At 45.6% G+C, this 19,265-nt stretch overlaps 2 protein-coding genes across 3 annotated transcripts in view; one reads left to right on the top strand and one right to left on the bottom strand.

Annotated features, from left to right (window-relative positions):
- Window positions 1-8,712, top strand: part of ggps1 (geranylgeranyl diphosphate synthase 1) — a 22,546-nt gene extending 13,834 nt beyond the window's left edge. The window contains exons 4-6 of one of the 2 annotated variants that reach the window (XM_010864432.4): window positions 6,757-6,921; window positions 7,046-7,261; window positions 7,574-8,712. In XM_010864432.4, the coding sequence (XP_010862734.1) occupies window positions 6,757-6,921; window positions 7,046-7,261; window positions 7,574-7,975 (783 nt within the window). In that variant the 3' untranslated portion in view covers window positions 7,976-8,712. Of the gene's footprint in view, window positions 1-6,724; window positions 6,922-7,045; window positions 7,262-7,573 lie in introns of both variants that reach the window. The other variant, XM_010864433.4, reaches the window with a different exon arrangement.
- On the bottom strand, window positions 7,364-19,265 carry b3galnt2 (beta-1,3-N-acetylgalactosaminyltransferase 2). Its single transcript, XM_034292216.1, has 12 exons — window positions 18,871-19,265; window positions 18,308-18,434; window positions 16,730-16,830; window positions 15,406-15,608; window positions 15,196-15,291; window positions 14,698-14,808; window positions 13,769-13,847; window positions 13,416-13,599; window positions 12,677-12,802; window positions 11,483-11,642; window positions 10,624-10,680; window positions 7,364-9,642 (listed from the first exon to the last, which is right to left on the bottom strand). Exons 1-12 carry the CDS (start codon window positions 18,971-18,973, stop codon window positions 9,502-9,504), a joined length of 1,488 nt encoding a protein of 495 aa, XP_034148107.1. The 5' UTR covers window positions 18,974-19,265; the 3' UTR covers window positions 7,364-9,501.

Below are 19,265 nucleotides of genomic sequence, written 5' to 3'. Positions count from 1 at the left end.
ACGTCCTTCAGTAATGGTGTCTGAAGGAGCTATACTTGCCAACCAATAGTATTGCCTAATGATTGAATTGCTTTCCACGCAAAGGCATAGTCAAATAAATTAGGTGGTGTTCTCCTGTAGGTTCTCTTAATAGTTCGTGTTGTGCCGTTAATATGAAATCATTTTTTGTGATGATCATGTTCCCTTCTGTTCATTTGAGGGAATATAATGCACCAAACACTCTCTCTAGAGCTGGTCATAAAAATAATCAACTCTGAAGGCTACTTACAAAAAATACGATAATTGGTATATTGTCTCCCTGACTCAGTTTGCAACACATCTATTGACTTGCATAGTAATTTCTGTTGTGCTGTGTGAGCTTGGGTCTCTGTCGTTCTCTCAGGAAGGTGGCAGCAGGATGAAGTCTCGGGGCTAACAGTCATGTAGTTTGTAGGTTAACTATCTGACTCGGTCAGCAGAGAGGCATGTTGTGTCATGCTACGTGGACACTGTCCGCTCACTCAACTCGTAAATCGCTCAATCTCTGGCGAGCTGTCGCTGAGCCTTTCCTAGCGTGCACACTGCCTGCTCTGGCGGGCGTATCTTCCTAATTAATGCCAGCGACAACCAGTATAGAGGAAACCTCCGTCTCTGCAAATAATAATTATTTAGTATTTGCGTGAATCCACGCCATGTCAATTATTTCTCAATGTTCAAATAGCAATTTACTTCGTTTTACGCTGTGCATGTATCACTCACACGTGATCCCAACGATCTATGAAACCTTCCATGCATCAATTTTTTTTTAAATTATATCTTTGTATGAAGCCACAGAAGTATCATAAATAATGGGGAAACCGGACACCGCAATTATAGGTTTCATAATTTATTTATTTTTGCTAGCGAGTGGGTTTTTAGCTAGCGAGTAGAAAAGAGAAGGGACTTCAAGATGAAGAGAACATCTGCCCTTCCATTGGTAGTCGCCCAACTTCGTCACGCCCGCTCGTTGGGAATTAGCATAAAGTTGAACATCTCAACTGTCGCTGGGAGATTTTGTCTGTCGCCGTGATTCGCTGGCTCTCGTTGGAAATGAGAGCATGCCTCTTAGTTGATCTAGCGAGCGGACAGTGTGCTGGTAGGGTGACTCCTTGACCAGACCAGATACGCCATTTGTGTTGTGAATGCAGCGTTTAGTTGCAATCCCTTTCCATATCGCTACACTGTTTTTGCGTCGACAGTTATTCTGCCCTTTTCGATTAGTCAGACGATATTTATAGAGACAAAATACTACAAATAATGCATGGAGGAATATTTTAATCCGATATTCCATATCCACCTTTTTCCTAGCTCCCATGATACCTTGCGTGAATTATGGGCACGACTTCCGGAGCTGACGATTGCCATGTCATAAACGGTCATTGCTGTACACTAATTGTCTTTCTGGGTTTGGGAAATAAAACGTGGGAACAGCCTGTTACACCTCAAACGGGAAAATGTGCCTCTGCCTTCCTGATGTTCTCCTGGCACTGCTGTCAATCCTTTTGAGGACTGACGTCTCTTCTGTGGAGGTCTTTCGTAGCCCAACCACAAAGTAGGATGCAGGTTGGCTTTTTGTCCCCAAAAGGAAATGAGCACACATACAGGGTTTTGGGTGGTCTCTTCAAGGCTAGGTTTTTCAGACACATTCTTTTGTATTCCTCATCTGTTGGCAGGCGATGGAAACTGTACCGTTTGTCACAAGAACAATCCCTATTTGTTGCGGATGTGTGGTCAACATGCTGTTGTTGAAGCCACAGAATAAGGTGGATAAGGCTACCATGTCAGTAACTTAAACTTGTTGGTTGTACAAAAGTTCAAAACGTTTTGTATGCTAGCAACTGAATGTTTGTCAACCTATGTCTGCCACTTGGGGATAACTTGCTAGCTACATACAAACTATGTTTTAGCTACAGAAGCTTTATAGGTTGTCTGTGTGTGTAGAGCACTGTATTTGGCAGCTTTTAGTTTTAGTCATTACAATTATGTAGGCCATACTTTTTACAAATAATATGTAATATATTTACAAACACTCACTGAATTCCGTTCTGACAATGCTATTTGGGTGAGAGTAGATTCATAACCTGGATGGAGCTGGATAGTGCTAGATGGAGCTGGGACAGAAGCTGAGTGGATGGGGCTGGAGCTGGATGGGGCTGGAGCTGGATGGGGCTGGAGCTGGATGGGGCTGGAGCTGGATGGGGCTGGAGCAGGATGGGGCTGGAGCAGGATGGGGCTGGGACTGAAGCTGAGTGGATGGGGCTGGAGCTGGATGGGGCTGGAGCTGGATGGGGCTGGAGCTGGATGGGGCTGGAGCTGGATGGGGCTGGAGCTGAATGGGGCTGGGACTGAAGCTGAGTGGATGGGGCTGGAGCTGGATGGGGCTGGGACTGAAGCTGAGTGGATGGGGCTGGAGCTGGATGGGGCTGGAGCTGGATGGGGCTGGGACTGAAGCTGAGTGGATGGGGCTGGAGCAGAATGGATCTGGATGGAGCTGGGACTGAAGCTAAATAGCTGGAGCCTGATGGGTTAGGGGAGCATAGATATTGGCTCAGAGAGACTCACTCACAGGGCCGCTGGGCAGGAGGCCAGTTTAGAGGAAAGGAAATGGCAAGCCTGACTGGCTCAGACCGTTAGCTTACGCATGCGTGCGTGCGTGCGTGAGTGTCTGTGCGTGCACTTGCACGGCCATGCAGCCCAACACTAACAGCTTTGATTACCAAGCCACAGCACTTGTCTCTCTAAACAGATCCAGTGAATCTGCCCCCATTACAACCCTCTGCCAGAGCCTGGCCAGCCTGCTGCTCTCCACTCGCTGGGCTGCGCCACAAATGGCACCCTGTTCCGTGTAAAGAGCCCTCCTCTTGATCACGCATGGCCAAAATGGTCCCCTATTCAATGTGAGGGGTCCTTGGTCAAAAGTGGTGCACTATAGAAAAACAACAAATGAAAGCGAGAGGATTAAAGCCACCTGGCTGGCTGCTGTCTTTAACAAACACCGACAACATGGAAACTTGTCTGCAACCGTTCCACTTTCCGAACACTCAGCCAAGCTCTCACTTCCTGTTTCCACACGCTGCCTTTCCCACTGTCAGTGCGCCCCCTGGCTGTGGTAAAGGGATGCAGGTTTTGGTTTCTATCTGTGTTATCTGGTGTGGGGGTCTCAAAGTCAGAAACACTTGTCCTTTTAATGTTTGACATTTCATATTAGCAAAACACTTTGAATTGTAAAAAAATTTAAGAATAATAATTTTCTGTAATCAAGTCCTGATTCAAACCAGGTTTCCACTCCCAGCTGTCATTTATTTCAAATGAATGAAAGAACTTAACAAATACTGCCATTATGCAGAGTAACAGGCTATCAGTGGTTCTGACAACACCACTGCACTGTGTGAAGTTCTTACCTGACCCAGACACACACGTCCTGACCACTGGTGTCCCCACCTCCTACACTGACATGACAGACACACACTAGTCCTGACCACTGGGCTCCCCACCTCCTACACTGACATGACAGACACACACTAGTCCTGACCACTGGTGTCCCCACCTCCTACACTGACATGACAGACACACACACGTCCTGACCACTGGTGTCCCCACCTCCTACACTGACATGACAGACACACACTAGTCCTGACCACTGGTGTCCCCGCCTCCTACACTGACATGACAGACACACACTAGTCCTGACCACTGGTGTCCCCGCCTCCTACACTGACATGACAGACACACACTAGTCCTGACCACTGGTGTCCCCACCTCCTACACTGACATGACAGACACACACTAGTCCTGACCACTGGTGTCCCCACCTCCTACACTGACATGACAGACACACACTAGTCCTGACCACTGGTGTCCCCCACCTCCTACACTGACATGACAGACACACACTAGTCCTGACCACTGGTGTCCCCACCTCCTACACTGACATGACAGACACACACACGTCCTGACCACTGGTGTCCCCACCTCCTACACTGACATGACAGACACACACACGTCCTGACCACTGGTGTCCCCACCTCCTACACTGACATGACAGACACACACACGTCCTGACCACTGGTGTCCCCACCTCCTACACTGACATGACAGACACACACACGTCCTGACCACTGGTGTCCCCACCTCCTACACTGACATGACACACACTAGTCCTGACCACTGGTGTCCCCACCTCCTACACTGACATGACAGACACACACTAGTCCTGACCACTGGTGTCCCCACCTCCTACACTGACATGACAGACACACACTAGTCCTGACCACTGGTGTCCCCACCTCCTACACTGACATGACAGACACACACACGTCCTGACCACTGGTGTCCCCACCTCCTACACTGACATGACAGACACACACACGTCCTGACCACTGGTGTCCCCACCTCCTACACTGACATGACAGACACACACACGTCCTGACCACTGGTGTCCCCACCTCCTACACTGACATGACAGACACACACACGTCCTGACCACTGGTGTCCCCACCTCCTACACTGACATGACACACACTAGTCCTGACCACTGGTGTCCCCACCTCCTACACTGACATGACAGACACACACTAGTCCTGACCACTGGTGTCCCCACCTCCTACACTGACATGACAGACACACACTAGTCCTGACCACTGGTGTCCCCACCTCCTACACTGACATGACAGACACACACACGTCCTGACCACTGGTGTCCCCGCCTCCTACACTGACATGACAGACACACACTAGTCCTGACCACTGGTGTCCCCACCTCCTACACTGACATGACAGACACACACTAGTCCTGACCACTGGGCTCCCCACCTCCTACACTGACATGACAGACACACACTAGTCCTGACCACTGGTGTCCCCACCTCCTACACTGACATGACAGACACACTAGTCCTGACCACTGGTGTCCCCACCTCCTACACTGACATGACAGACACACACTAGTCCTGACCACTGGTGTCCCCACCTCCTACACTGACATGACAGACACACACTAGTCCTGACCACTGGTGTCCCCACCTCCTACACTGACATGACACACACTAGTCCTGACCACTGGTGTCCCCACCTCCTACACTGACATGACAGACACACACACGTCCTGACCACTGGTGTCCCCACCTCCTACACTGACATGACACACACTAGTCCTGACCACTGGTGTCCCCACCTCCTACACTGACATGACAGACACACACACGTCCTGACCACTGGTGTCCCCACCTCCTACACTGACATGACAGACACACACACGTCCTGACCACTGGTGTCCCCACCTCCTACACTGACATGACAGACACACACACGTCCTGACCACTGGTGTCCCCACCTCCTACACTGACATGACAGACACACACACGTCCTGACCACTGGTGTCCCCACCTCCTACACTGACATGACAGACACACACTAGTCCTGACCACTGGTGTCCCCACCTCCTACACTGACATGACAGACACACACTAGTCCTGACCACTGGTGTCCCCGCCTCCTACACTGACATGACAGACACACACTAGTCCTGACCACTGGTGTCCCCGCCTCCTACACTGACATGACAGACACACACTAGTCCTGACCACTGGGCTCCCCACCTCCTACACTGACATGACAGACACACACTAGTCCTGACCACTGGTGTCCCCACCTCCTACACTGACATGACAGACACACACTAGTCCTGACCACTGGTGTCCCCACCTCCTACACTGACATGACAGACACACACTAGTCCTGACCACTGGTGTCCCCACCTCCTACACTGACATGACAGACACACACACGTCCTGACCACTGGTGTCCCCACCTCCTACACTGACATGACAGACACACACTAGTCCTGACCACTGGTGTCCCCACCTCCTACACTGACATGACAGACACACACTAGTCCTGACCACTGGTGTCCCCACCTCCTACACTGACATGACAGACACACACTAGTCCTGACCACTGGTGTCCCCACCTCCTACACTGACATGACAGACACACACACGTCCTGACCACTGGTGTCCCCACCTCCTACACTGACATGACAGACACACACACGTCCTGACCACTGGTGTCCCCACCTCCTACACTGACATGACAGACACACACACGTCCTGACCACTGGTGTCCCCACCTCCTACACTGACATGACAGACACACACTAGTCCTGACCACTGGTGTCCCCACCTCCTACACTGACATGACAGACACACACTAGTCCTGACCACTGGTGTCCCCACCTCCTACACTGACATGACTACAGTAATAAACCACTCCCACGGTCAAAGCAACCAAAAGATCCAGGGGGTTTAGGCTGCCAGACCTTCTGCTGTCCCTCTCCTGGTTTAGGCTGCAGTTGTTCTCATCTGCCCCTGGAAAGATTCTGTAAACATAGATGTGAGCATAGATCTGTCCTGACACAACTGTATGCATGAGATGACAAGCTGTATTAGTTACTGTTCTTTGAATAAGTAGGGAATTAGCGGTTGTGTGCTTCAGATTTCAGAAGGGGTGTAGAAATTCTGTCTGCCCTCCTGCCTGTCTGCATCTGCACAGGGAAATGCTGCTATTACCAAGCCTTGTCAGTGTCTCCCCTTACTGGAGGAAATCTGTAGCGCATCACAGCAGACCTGGACTGGGCATCACCAGACAATACAGACGACTTGGTGTTGTCATTGCTTCATCCGGACTCCTCCTACTACCTTTCTAATAGGTCCACATGTAAATCCACCATGTTGGTTGTAGGTCATCATAGAGGTGACCGAGATGCTCCACAATGCCAGCCTCCTTATCGACGACATCGAAGACAACTCTACGTTGCGGAGAGGCTTCCCCGTCGCCCACAGCATCTACGGAGTCCCCTCTGTGATCAACTCTGCCAACTACGTCTACTTCCTGGGATTAGAGAAGGTGATTTCATTCATTCATTGAAATAATAAAATCCAGATGTCTCCCAATTTTTACTTTGAGTTTAGATTTTTTGTGTGCCTTTCAACTGTTAATTGTTTCCACCCTCAAATCTCCTTCCCATCAGGTCCTGACGCTGGAGCACCCAGAGGCGGTGCGTGTGTTCACCAGACAGCTACTGGAGCTCCACTGCGGCCAAGGTCTGGACATCTACTGGAGGGACACCTACACCTGCCCCACAGAGAGCCAGTACCGGGCCATGGTCCTCCAGAAGACCGGGGGGCTCTTTGGCCTCGCTGTGGGTCTGATGCAGCTGTTCTCTGCCTGGGACCGAGACCTTAAGGTAAATAGACTGTTCTATATGTAAATGTATTCCTATTTTAGTCCCAGCATACCAAGTGTGTGTGAGATTGCTTTGAAACTGAATACAAAACAAATATACAACTGAAGCAAGTTGGTTTTTATTTGTGATAAATTTGTATTTGTATCTTAGTTTATTTACAAAGATATTTCATAGTAAATGTTGAGATTTTAGAACATGTAATGGTGCTGTGGATCACTTGAGGGTTTTGATAAGAAGCTCTTCAGCTCAGCTTGAACCAAAAGGTCATCAGTTTGAGTGTTTTTTTTTTAACATTTCATTTCACTTCCCAAGCCCCTCCTGGACACACTGGGACTCTTCTTCCAGATCAGAGATGATTACGCCAACTTGAACTCAGCTGAGTACAGCGAGAACAAAAGCTTCTGTGAAGACCTCACAGAGGGGAAGTTCTCCTTCCCAACCATCCACGCCATCTGGTCTCGTCCAGAGAGCACCCAGGTCCAGAACATCTTGAGGCAAAGGACGGAGAATGTGGACATCAAGAAGTACTGTGTAGACTATCTGGAAAAGGTGGGCTCCTTCGCCTACACTAGGGAGACGCTCAGGGGTCTGGAGGCCGAAGCGTACCGCCTCATCAACGATCTGGGGGGGAATCCGGAGCTGGAAGGGTTGGTGGACCACCTCAGTACCTTGTACAGAGAACCAGAGCCCAAAGCTGGGCCTAAACAGGACTGACCCACAGGTACCAGAACCATAGCTTGGTGTTATGGGCTGCTACAAACACACCTTCCACTCAGTCCACTTCCTGTCCCAGACCAACACATGGCACCATGACCCCTGGCTGACCCCAACAACACTTGACCCCTGGCTGACCCCAACAGCCTTCACATTACATTACTGCAGCTCCTCTGGATACCCTGGGTAAAATGTGTATAGTTGCCTCTGTTAGGTCTGTAGCAGTGGATATGAAGGGGCTGAACTAACCACACCTGTAAGGACAAGACAGGATAGATGTTCACAGCACATTGTCCGACTAACACTGTATTCCAAAACACTTAAAAGCCTTATTTGTGGAATACAAATGTGTTTTTCTGTGTGAACACCAACAAGAAATTGGGTTAGTGGATGATTGCTGCAAATATTATTTTCTTGCTGCCAGTATCGGAAGGTGTAGAAGTATGCTACTGGCTGAGTGCCAAGAAGGAGTATTTTGTTATCAGTGTTGGTGATAACACTGTGGTGTGACGTAAAACCTGATCCTCTGTTTGATGTATGGAGGCGTTCAGTTACTGTTCCTTTGATAAAGGGCAGCACAACAGATTGTTTACACAGCAATGTCCCCTGTCAGGCAGTGTCTAATATAACAGCCTGCTGCTTCGTTCATTAACGTTGATGTTTAAGTTTATGCTGTACATTGCAAATGGGAACTATGCGCCAAACTTGAATTTCTCAAATAAACCTATTTAAGAAGTTGTGGTGTTGTTTCACATCATTGTTCATGTGTGTCTAAGCTGTCGCAGATGCTTCTACTTAAAATGTAGGACTGGATTCAATGCATGGCACTGAAGCTGGGCACCGAGGGATTTAAATGTGACTGTAATGTTCACATGTTAGCGGAGACAACATTGCCAGTAAATTATCAACTTCCAAACTACCAGTGTGGTAGACATTACTTCAGAACAGAGCACAATTATCTACCAGGAAGATAAATGACCTCACACACTCTTGCCTGTTTCTCATCCATTTTTGGTAGGTCCCATCTAGGGAAAATGTACAGTTGGGCAGTGTTAGAATTGGGGTTACATTCAGGTATAAGGATAGCCGTTAGAGCTAGGTCAAATTCAGGCATAAGTTAAGTCGAGTCAATATATTTACATATGTAGATATCATGATAATTCCATTGTCAGGCTGTGAACCTTCTTTTAAGGTGTTCAGGTGTTGTGATTGGTCTGCTGACACAGTAGAATAACACATGGCTGACCACCCTATTATCATAGGAACCTGGTATCAAGCAGTTAGACCATATCAAGCGGTGCCTCTTCAGAAACCAGTGTCTGTTTCACCTCATTCCTGTGTTATGATGTTAAGATGATAAGCCCAGGGAACCCTGATCCTAAATCAGCCCTAATCTGGAACTGTTAATACCTACAGACCCAGAGTTCAATGAATCTCTTGTTAGCAGTGAATATGTTACTACGACAGACTCCAGAGTCTCCCCTGTGAATCCAACAGAGATGAGGAGGTCCCAGGTGGACTGTTGACTAGCTGGGTCCAGAGGGACACCCACAGGGGTCTCCACAGGCCCTCTTACTGTCCCAAAGGGACCGCAGCTCCTGAGGGGAGAGCTGGGGAGATGACAGCATGTCCTGGTAACACTCCTTTTCACACAGCCACCCAGAGTCCTTAGTAGAAAGAAAAGCAACACAGCCATCAGATAAGCATTCAGAGGACCATCAGATTCACGTTGGGACAAGCGCAACAAAAGACTGGAAAAGCTGTGTAATGCTCAAAAAACTAAACCTGATGGAATATCTCACAGCATATTGTCAATTGGCAACAGGTCAGTAACATGATTGGGTTTTAAAGGATCATTCCAGACAGGATGGGTCTACCACTCTGTGAAAGACTGTTTGGGCAAATAGTGCAACAATTTAAGTTTCTCAAATTCAAATTGCAACGGGTTTTGGTATCTCATTATTTACGGTACATAAAATCATTAAAAGATTTGGAGAATCCAGAGAAATCTGTTTCAGCAAGACAATGCCAAACCACATTCTGCATGTATTACAACAGCATGGCTCCCTAGTAAGAGTCTGGGTACAAAACTGGCCTGCCTGCAGTCCAGACCTGTCACCCATTGAAAACATCTGGTGCATTATGAAATGAGAAATACAACAAAGGAGACCCCGAGCTGTTGAGCAGCTGAAATCCAATATCAAACAAGAATGGGAAAACATTTCACTTTCAAAACAAGAGCAATTGGTCTCAGTTCTCAAATGCTTATGAGTTTTGTATAAAGAAGAGGAGATTGGTACACACTCCCCTGTCCCAGCTGTTTTTGAAATGTGCTGCTGGCATCAAATTCAAAACATTTCTCAGTTTCAACAATTTGATGTTATCTTGGTACTATTTCCAATTACATACAGGAATAAATGATCTGCACATCATTGCATTGAATTTTTATTTACATTTTACTTAGTGTCCCAACCTTTTTGGAAACGGGATGTAATATTAGCAGTAGTGCTTGTCTGCTATTTCTACTACATCAGTGTCATCTAGTCATGGTTTGCTTGGTCTTTCTACTATATTAGTGTTATTTAGTTATTTTTGTTGTTTACCTGGTATGTTTCTACTATATTAATTGTATGTAGTATGTTGTTTACCTGGTATTTCTGTGGTCCAACCGCAGCCATCCATATCCCCATGCTCACATCTTCCCCCTGAAGGAACAGACTAAAAATGAAGCTCTAGTGCTGATGTGAGGGCATCATTTAAAATGAAGCTCCAGTGCTGATGTGAGGGGATCATTTAAAATGAAGCTCCAGTGCTGATGTGATTGGATCATTTAAAATGAAGCTCCAGTGCTGATGTGATTGGATCATTTAAAATGAAGCTCCAGTGCTGATGTGATTGGATCATTTAAAATGAAGCTCCAGTGCTGATGTGATTGGATCATTTAAAATGAAGCTCCAGTGCTGATGTGAGGGGATCATTTAAAATGAAGCTCCAGTGCTGATGTGATTGGATCATTTAAAATGAAGCTCCAGTGCTGATGTGAGGGGATCATTTAAAATGAAGCTCCAGTGCTGATGTGATTGGATCATTTCAAATGAAGCTCCAGTGCTGATGTGAGGGGATCATTTAAAATGAAGCTCCAGTGCTGATGTGATTGGATCATTTAAAATGAAGCTCCAGTGCTGATGTGAGGGGATCATTTAAAATGAAGCTCCAGTGCTGATGTGAGGGGATCATTTAAAATGAAGCTCCAGTGCTGATTTGAAGTGATCATTTAGCTTATATAATTGCTATATAATTCAAAGTATTGATTTATTTTTTCAGGGGAAAACACACTGGGAACAGGTTCTCATTTACAACTGTCCTACAAATACTATTAAAAAAGGAGAAACGTTAGTGGGGCATTGTAACTAAAAGTAGCTTTACCTAGCTAATACTGATAATACTGTTATTAATTACCCTTTCGGCTGACCGCCATTTTTCCCTGGTGCTGATGTTGTGTGTTACCTGGTAAGCCTTCAGGTTCTCTGCATTGCTGGCCAGCCAGCGTACGAGGTCCCTGGACGCTACGTACCCCGAACCACAGGCGAATGCAGGGTAGGCTGGACTGGTGTACTCCAGCTCCTGCCATTTCCCAACACGATCCACCGCCCAGCTCTGACGGAAACTGGGATAGGAGAAACATCAGCATTATAGTAGCACTACTGTACAGCAGCCCTGTACTGTTCAGCCCTGTACTGTTCAGCCCTGTACTGTTCAGCCCTGTACTGTTCAGCCCTGTACTGTTCAGCCCTGTACTGTTCAGCCCTGTACTATCCCAAGAGTAGTGTCTTTTCAATACTAAAACTAGGGCAAGAAGAACATCTGCATAAGATCTGACTCACTAAACCTGTATTCATGTTCCCAGCACTATGACATCAGGGCAGGAATATTATCTAATGAGAGATTATTTTATTTAAAGTGAGTCAGAAGAGATAAGACTAGGACAAAGGCATCCAGAGTGGAAACGAAATATACAGCATATTAATGTGTACTTATAAAATTTTAAAATATTTATAAAGGGTAACTTTCAACCCAATTTCACCCCTATTTTTTAAATATGCATTCTGGTTATGGGGGTGGAATCTTCCATAAAATTATTTTGGTGACGAAGACAATGCTTTCAGTGCTAAAGGGATTGTTGTTCATTTGTGCCAGGAGAAACAGCAGCAGAACCTGTTTTCTGAGGCCTGAACTAATTTGAGATAAAAACTTAAAATGAAAAAAACTGTCACCCAAACCACTGCAGCTCCCCCCCCCCCCCCAGAGAACATGATCACCCATCACTCCATCCACCCATCGCTCCATCCACCCATCACTCCATCCACCCATCGCTCCATCCACCCATCGCTCCATCCACCCATCGCTCCATCCACCCATCGCTCCATCCACCCATCGCTCCATCCACCCATCGCTCCATCCACCCATCGCTCCATCCACCCATCGCTCCATCCACCCATCGCTCCATCCACCCATCGCTCCATCCACCCATCGCTCCATCCAACCTGTGTACTGTATTCTACATGTTTAGACAGGCAGACTGACCTACCCAAAGAAAGATACACATTTAAACACCAACATAACACAGACAGACACGCTAACACAGACAGACACGCTAACACAGACAGCGCCTCTCAGAGTCTGTCACCATTCTGTGCTTACTTTCCCCACCAGAAGTTTTGTCTCTTCAGGCCTTTCTGGTCAATCTTCATTAACACCTGGTCAACGTCAATATAACAGTCATCATCGGTCTTCAGCAACAGGTCAAACACAGCATTTCCTAGTGACCTACCCAACAAAAAACATTAATTAATTGACATTCATTCTAAATACTGTTATGTTCTGCAATCTGACAATAAGCAACCATTTCCTGATGCACAATTGAATGCTTCATTCATGACCAATATGCTGTCAACATCACAGCTGAAGCAATTAGCATATTTCATTAATCTCTATTATTTTTGTTTTCCTCTTGTATGAATGAAGCAACAAAAGCATAATTAGAATAAACACACTTTGTTTACGCTAGGCAGCACAGAACATTATTTAAAATCTTTAAGTTTATCCTAATATGTTTTAGTGTAGAAAGTCATAATTGGTTTGAACAAAGCTTAAAGGCTGTGAATTTCTGGATTTTCCCACTTGATTTTAGATTATTCCTGACACAGAAATGTCCTTGAATTTCTTGTTATTGTTCTGTTTAAGCACTTTGTGAAAACTGTGGATACAAAAAGGGCTTTATTATATACAACGGATTGATTAAATTAAAACAAAAGTATTTAACAGTCCAGTAGAAAATGTAATCCAGGGAAGACTTTTCTGTAAATGGTAATGAGAACTTCAGCCAAAATAGTGAATTACCAAACCAGGTGTTTTTTGAAGACCTAGTCAGAGGTCGTACCACTTATAGAACTGTAGCAGCTTGGAAGGGACGTTCCTGTAGGTGTCCACTACATCCACAAACACCATGTCTCCATACTGCAGACTCTCCTGCTCCAGGGCACGATCCTCCCCCTGCAGCTGGAAGCCATGGGCCTGGAACCTTCCCACCCGGCCACGCAACACCTCCGACAGGACGTCCATGTCTAGCATGGAGGGGACAGGGGGAGAGAAACGGACCCCGCCCCCCAGAAAACAGTTGAAGGATGGGATGTCCCAGCTACAAGGGATCAGACATTTGACTGGACTAAAAATATGATCTCCTGATGGTTTCAGTCACAACTGTTACATCGTTGGGTGACCGTTTTTACCAACCATAGATTCTGAACATGAATCCTCCGGCCACTCCAGGGAATCCCAGAGCACTCCTGTGGGGCAATGTCCCTTCACTGATCTGCAAGAGAAAAGGAAAAGGGGAGGTTGGCAGGAAGACGTATCCGTGTGACTGACTGATGTGAATCATTCATGTATTGCCCTTAAAGGGCAACCCAGACGCCAAAACACCTCAACATCGTTGAGTCCAGACGCCAAAACACCTCAAAATCTTTGTTCAGATCACATTTCCAACATGTCAAATGGTGAAAACAGCTTGTCAATGCGGTCTGTAGTTTGATAGCTAGCTACCACAAGATTCAAAATGTTACACTCAGTGACATATTTGGGAGGAATCATGTTTTTTTTAAAACAACAAGAATTAGAATGTACAGTAGTGAGACTAACTTCCTGATGTTGTTATTCACTTAAACATTAGATAAATGTTCTGAAATTTTTTATAAACCTGTCACACATTTTACATTAGCTAACCTAGCTACAATAATAGGGCTATAATGGCATTTCTCTCAAGGTTGCAGGTGTAAGCTGCAGTTCGTACAGCTCTGTGTAGCCCACATTAGAATATTGACAAAAGCATGTGGCTTCAAAACATGTTGTTGTGTTGATAACTTGCTACCCATCACCTTGGTCTGCACATCCCTCTCGTAGTCTTCAAATTACACACACCCACACCACAAAGCACTATGGAAGTTGTAGGAATCTCTCAACTCAAACACATTAGTTAGTATTTTCTTGCCCAAATGGTCAAATATTTGAAAGATTCCAACAGATTTGGATTACTAGGGCTCCAACCAAGTTGTTGAGGAGTAGTGGAGACAAAGGTTGGAATTGTCCTTTAAGTTAGTTTTATACACTTCATGTTTGTAGCAAATCTCAATAACTGAAAGTATTAAAGTAGATATTTTACGCACAGAGAAAAACTTGAGTACTCCTCCCCCAGTGTTGAGCTGGACAATAGAGGAGCTGATGGTGGTCAGACCAGCAGAGTCCCTACTTTCCCAGACCAGAGATCCCTCAAAACCCTGAAGAGAGAAACACAGCAGAGTTTTTACTGACTTATCTTGAGAGCGTCAGTAGGGATTTCCAACACATTCAATACAAACCAAAATGTGAAATGTGCACGGTCTTAGTAAATCCCTGTCTAGTTGTATCTAGCCATACAGTATTTCAGAGGCCATCACTTTGGACATACTGGCTGGGTGGCAGTACCAACCTTAGGCAGAATGGGTGGCAGTACCAACCTTAGGCAGAATGGGTGGCAGTACCAACCTTAGGCAGAATGGGTGGCAGTACCAACCTTAGGCAGAATGGGTGGCAGTACCAACCTTAGGCAGAATGGGTGGCAGTACCAACCTTAGGCAGAATGGGTGGCAGTACCAACCTTAGGCAGAATGGGTGGCAGTACCAACCTTAGGCAGAATGAACTGCTCCACCGGTTTGTACCAGATACCATTAACACGGGTCCCAGGACTGACAGAGCTGAAGAGGGCCGTGACCACCGCCTCCTGCAAACAGAACACACTGGTCTTTGTCATGAGCGGACCCTGTAGTGTGCGTGTGTGTTCTGAACGCACCACATTAGAGCGGCAGACCTGTTTCAGTGGCTGGTGTCACAGTACCTGCTGTTCCAGCTGTAGAAGCCTGACTGTGACGTTGCCCTTGATGCCCAAGTGAGCTCCGCTAGGGAACGCCCCAAGCCTGGTGATGACCACGGGGTGAAGGACTTTGAAGTCCAGCGCCATGGAGGAGACCTCCCCAGGAGTCAGCACTGACGGGTCAGACAACCTCACAGCCTCTACGTCACCTTCCTCCTCGCCTGGAACTGAGACAGAACAAGACAACGAGAAAGAAACTGATGGGCTGAATCCAAGTCTATACTCAATCCCCCAGTTTTCCCAATTATTAGAACTAAGAATAAAGCTTTCTGTCACCCTGTCCGTGCATGTAATTATAATTCCCCTCAACAGACAGACCATAGGGTTATTATAGTTAACATAGTCTGGTTAACGTGGACTCCCCCAACCACAGGAGGTCTCCCGAACCATACCATATTCCCAAAGGTGCCCAAGGATGTGGGGATTAGGGTGCCATCTGAGACCCACCCAAAGCCCCTAAACAGACACGGAGAGAGAAAACAGAACTATGGGAACAGAGCAGTTCTGCCAGGTAATACTGAACTATGGGAGCAGAACAGTTCTGCCAGGAGGACGGTCCATGACGAACAGAGACGAGACAGAATATATTACTGTACATTTTTTTGGTGAAGACTGAAGTCTTGATTCAAGGAAGGCTCCTAATGTTTCTTGTTTCCTGATGAATCTGAGGAGGACCAGAGCCCCAGGCCCATCTCTCAGGACTAGCTAGTCTGACGACTCCTGGTTGTCCCGGTCTAAAGTCCTTCTGGCTGTGTTGCTGATCTAGTTTCTGCGTGATGATTCCTGATTCACTGTCCTGGCCCACCTGGGCGTCCCTGTCCTGGCCCACCTGGGCGTCCCTGTCCTGGCTTTGCAGTTGATCTGGATAATGTCTAAAGACTCTGGATATGGGCCCAATGTATTTATTGACTGGCTTCTGAACATGCAAAAGTACTGTACTTTTAAAATGTTCACTTGGCACAGCTAGAAGAGGACTAGCCACACACCAAAACCGGCCCCCCCATAGGTTTCTTCCTGGGTTCTGACCCAGGTTGTGACAAATGTTGATGTAGAAATAGCTTCATAAAATACATTTGAAACTGAAGCACAGTTTTTGTTCCAATATTTAGTGAAGAATAAAATAACTAATCCTTTGGTTGTGTGGTGGCTGATGAAGCCGTCACTGGACATAACTACCATATATAGTACAGGCTGAATGTCTGGGTGGATGAGTTCTGTGTAGTTGGATGAAGTCAGTGGTGTTACATGACATCTGGGTGTGTAATAGCTTGTCAGACTGTAGGCATACCTGGTCCAGTAAGGTTCAGGAGGGAACATGAGTAGGGGTCTTCTCTGTCCTCCACTGGAATTGAACAGCCATGTTTCCCTATGATGAACTTCACCTGCATCCTGCAACAAACAGTACAGCTATGTGAGGAACTGTGTCCCTAGTCGTAAACATCAATAACATCATGATTTGACAGGTTTTTTCCATTCGATTTCAATGTTGTTTTGAATGTGATTTCAGACAGAATGTGATTTCAAGACAGCGTAACATTACAGCGCTGTCTGCCTAGTGGGTGTCAGGTATCGACTGTGAGCAGAGATAGTTCCTCTAGAAACTGTTCTTTCACCCTACATTAACACACTACATAAAAACAACACAACAATACTTTAAAACATTAAAAATCCACAGCAACACACCACTTCAATATATCACCACAACATTTCAATACAACATCACAATCCCTCCACCAATTAAATGTATGCCCTACAAACTGTATAACACTCAGTAACTATACATTACAATACTATCTAGGACATTCCGTAACTGTACATTACAATACTATATAGAACATTCCGTAACTGTACATTACAATACTATATAGGACATTCCGTAACTGTACATTACAATACTATATAGAACATTCCGTAACTGTACATTACAATACTATATAGGACATTCCGTAACTGTACATTACAATACTATATAGAACATTCCGTAACTGTACATTACAATACTATATAGAACATTCCGTAACTGTACATTACAATACTATATAGGACATTCCGTAACTGTACATTACAATACTATATAGAACATTCCGTAACTGTACATTACAATACTATATAGAACATTCCGTAACTGTACATTACAATACTATATAGAACATTCCGTAACTGTACATTACAATACTATATAGGACATTCAGTAACTGTACATTACAATACTATATAAGACATTCCGTAACTGTACATTACATCACTATATAGGACATTCAGTAGCATTTCATTTCAGACAAGTCAGAGCCATTTCTCAAATCTGTCCAGATAAATCCACTACCTCACATTACTTTGGTTACTGGGCGGCCAAAACATTTGTTGTTCCATTGTGGTGACATACGGTCTCCTCTAGTCACTGGGACGCAGTTTTACCTCTTTTGGATCTATTCTACAAAGGTTTTGAAATCTACTGCATGATTATGGAATAGATTCTCAGTAATTTATACATTTAAACTTTTATTCACAAAGTAGTTCACATACCATGCTCCCATACCATGTTGGGATAGATTAATAACCAAATTATGTACTCGAGTTGACTATTTGTTTGCAAATCCTTTGCATGCAACAACTGCCTGAAGTCTGGAACCCACTGAGCCCAACAGGCAGTCCTGTGGTGCCACTCTGCTAGGCCTGTACTGCAAACCACTGAACACACTAACCAGGAACAACTGATTTTCCTTCACTCTGCGGTCCAACTGATCCTAAACCATTTCCACTGGGTTGAGGTCAAGTGATAGTGGAGGAAATATGTAATTGATTGTGTTGATTTAGTCAGACATATTTGCCTGTAGGATGAATGTAACAGATAATAGCAGCTGTGCACCTGTGTGGGTGGAGTGGCTGGTCCTGGACGTTTCTTCCCCAGGTCTGTCTTATGGCCTGTCTCTGGTCATAATGCTGTCTAGCAGACACCACCCCGACCATCACCTTACCAAGGCCAGACTGATCACCTGATCAAAACATGCATACTAATAAAGACATGCTTTTCATATCCCTTTACAGGCAATTCCAAAAACCCAGCATCATCTGTTGTGTATCAATTATCAGTGTACAGATAAATAATGGCTTCATGCGACCTCATACCAAGAGAGGTTAATTAAAAGGACAGGTGACATTATGCACATCAACGCATTTAATATCATATCACTTCTTATTCGGGAAGGAGAGGTTGGAAAAATGTACAATCATAGAGAAACATCTATATAGAAACATCTCTACCGTACAGCTACACAGTGGCAACATTGTATTGTAATTGTACATTATCACGGTGTTGTTGCACTGTACATACAATATAATGCCGTTTCAGCACAGAGGAACTAAAACGGCCTACCTATCATGCATTTAAAACACAAAATTCAGATTATGAAGGAAACACGTCTACTGTACCAGAATTGTTCTCAGAGGAGCTGCTCGATCTGTTAGTCCCGAACCACAAATGCAAAACTACCGCGACAACACATGGAATCAGAAGTAGCGCCAGGCTCCGCATGGACAGACTGATCAGTAGTGATGGGAAGAATAAAACCGGAGCCCCGACGTCCTGTCCTGTTTTTAAAGCACTAGCGAGTAGACAAGAGAGTGCGGATGGTCGTTTCTAGTGACAATAGCACGTGATTAATGACGTCAACCACTTATTTTAATCACGTGCTGTTCGACAGCGTGTTGCAAAATGCAGGCTTCCAAAGAGCTTTTAAACACCGACCTCTACTGGACACTTGATTCAACGAATTTAGGTGCTAGTTTTCAACATCAGTAAATTCAGCTGTTCTCTAGTGGCACAA

This window comes from Esox lucius, chromosome 5 (genome assembly GCF_011004845.1).
Source record: "Esox lucius isolate fEsoLuc1 chromosome 5, fEsoLuc1.pri, whole genome shotgun sequence".
NCBI classification, from domain to species: domain Eukaryota; kingdom Metazoa; phylum Chordata; class Actinopteri; order Esociformes; family Esocidae; genus Esox; species Esox lucius.
This window is presented reverse-complemented; position numbering and strand designations above follow the sequence as displayed.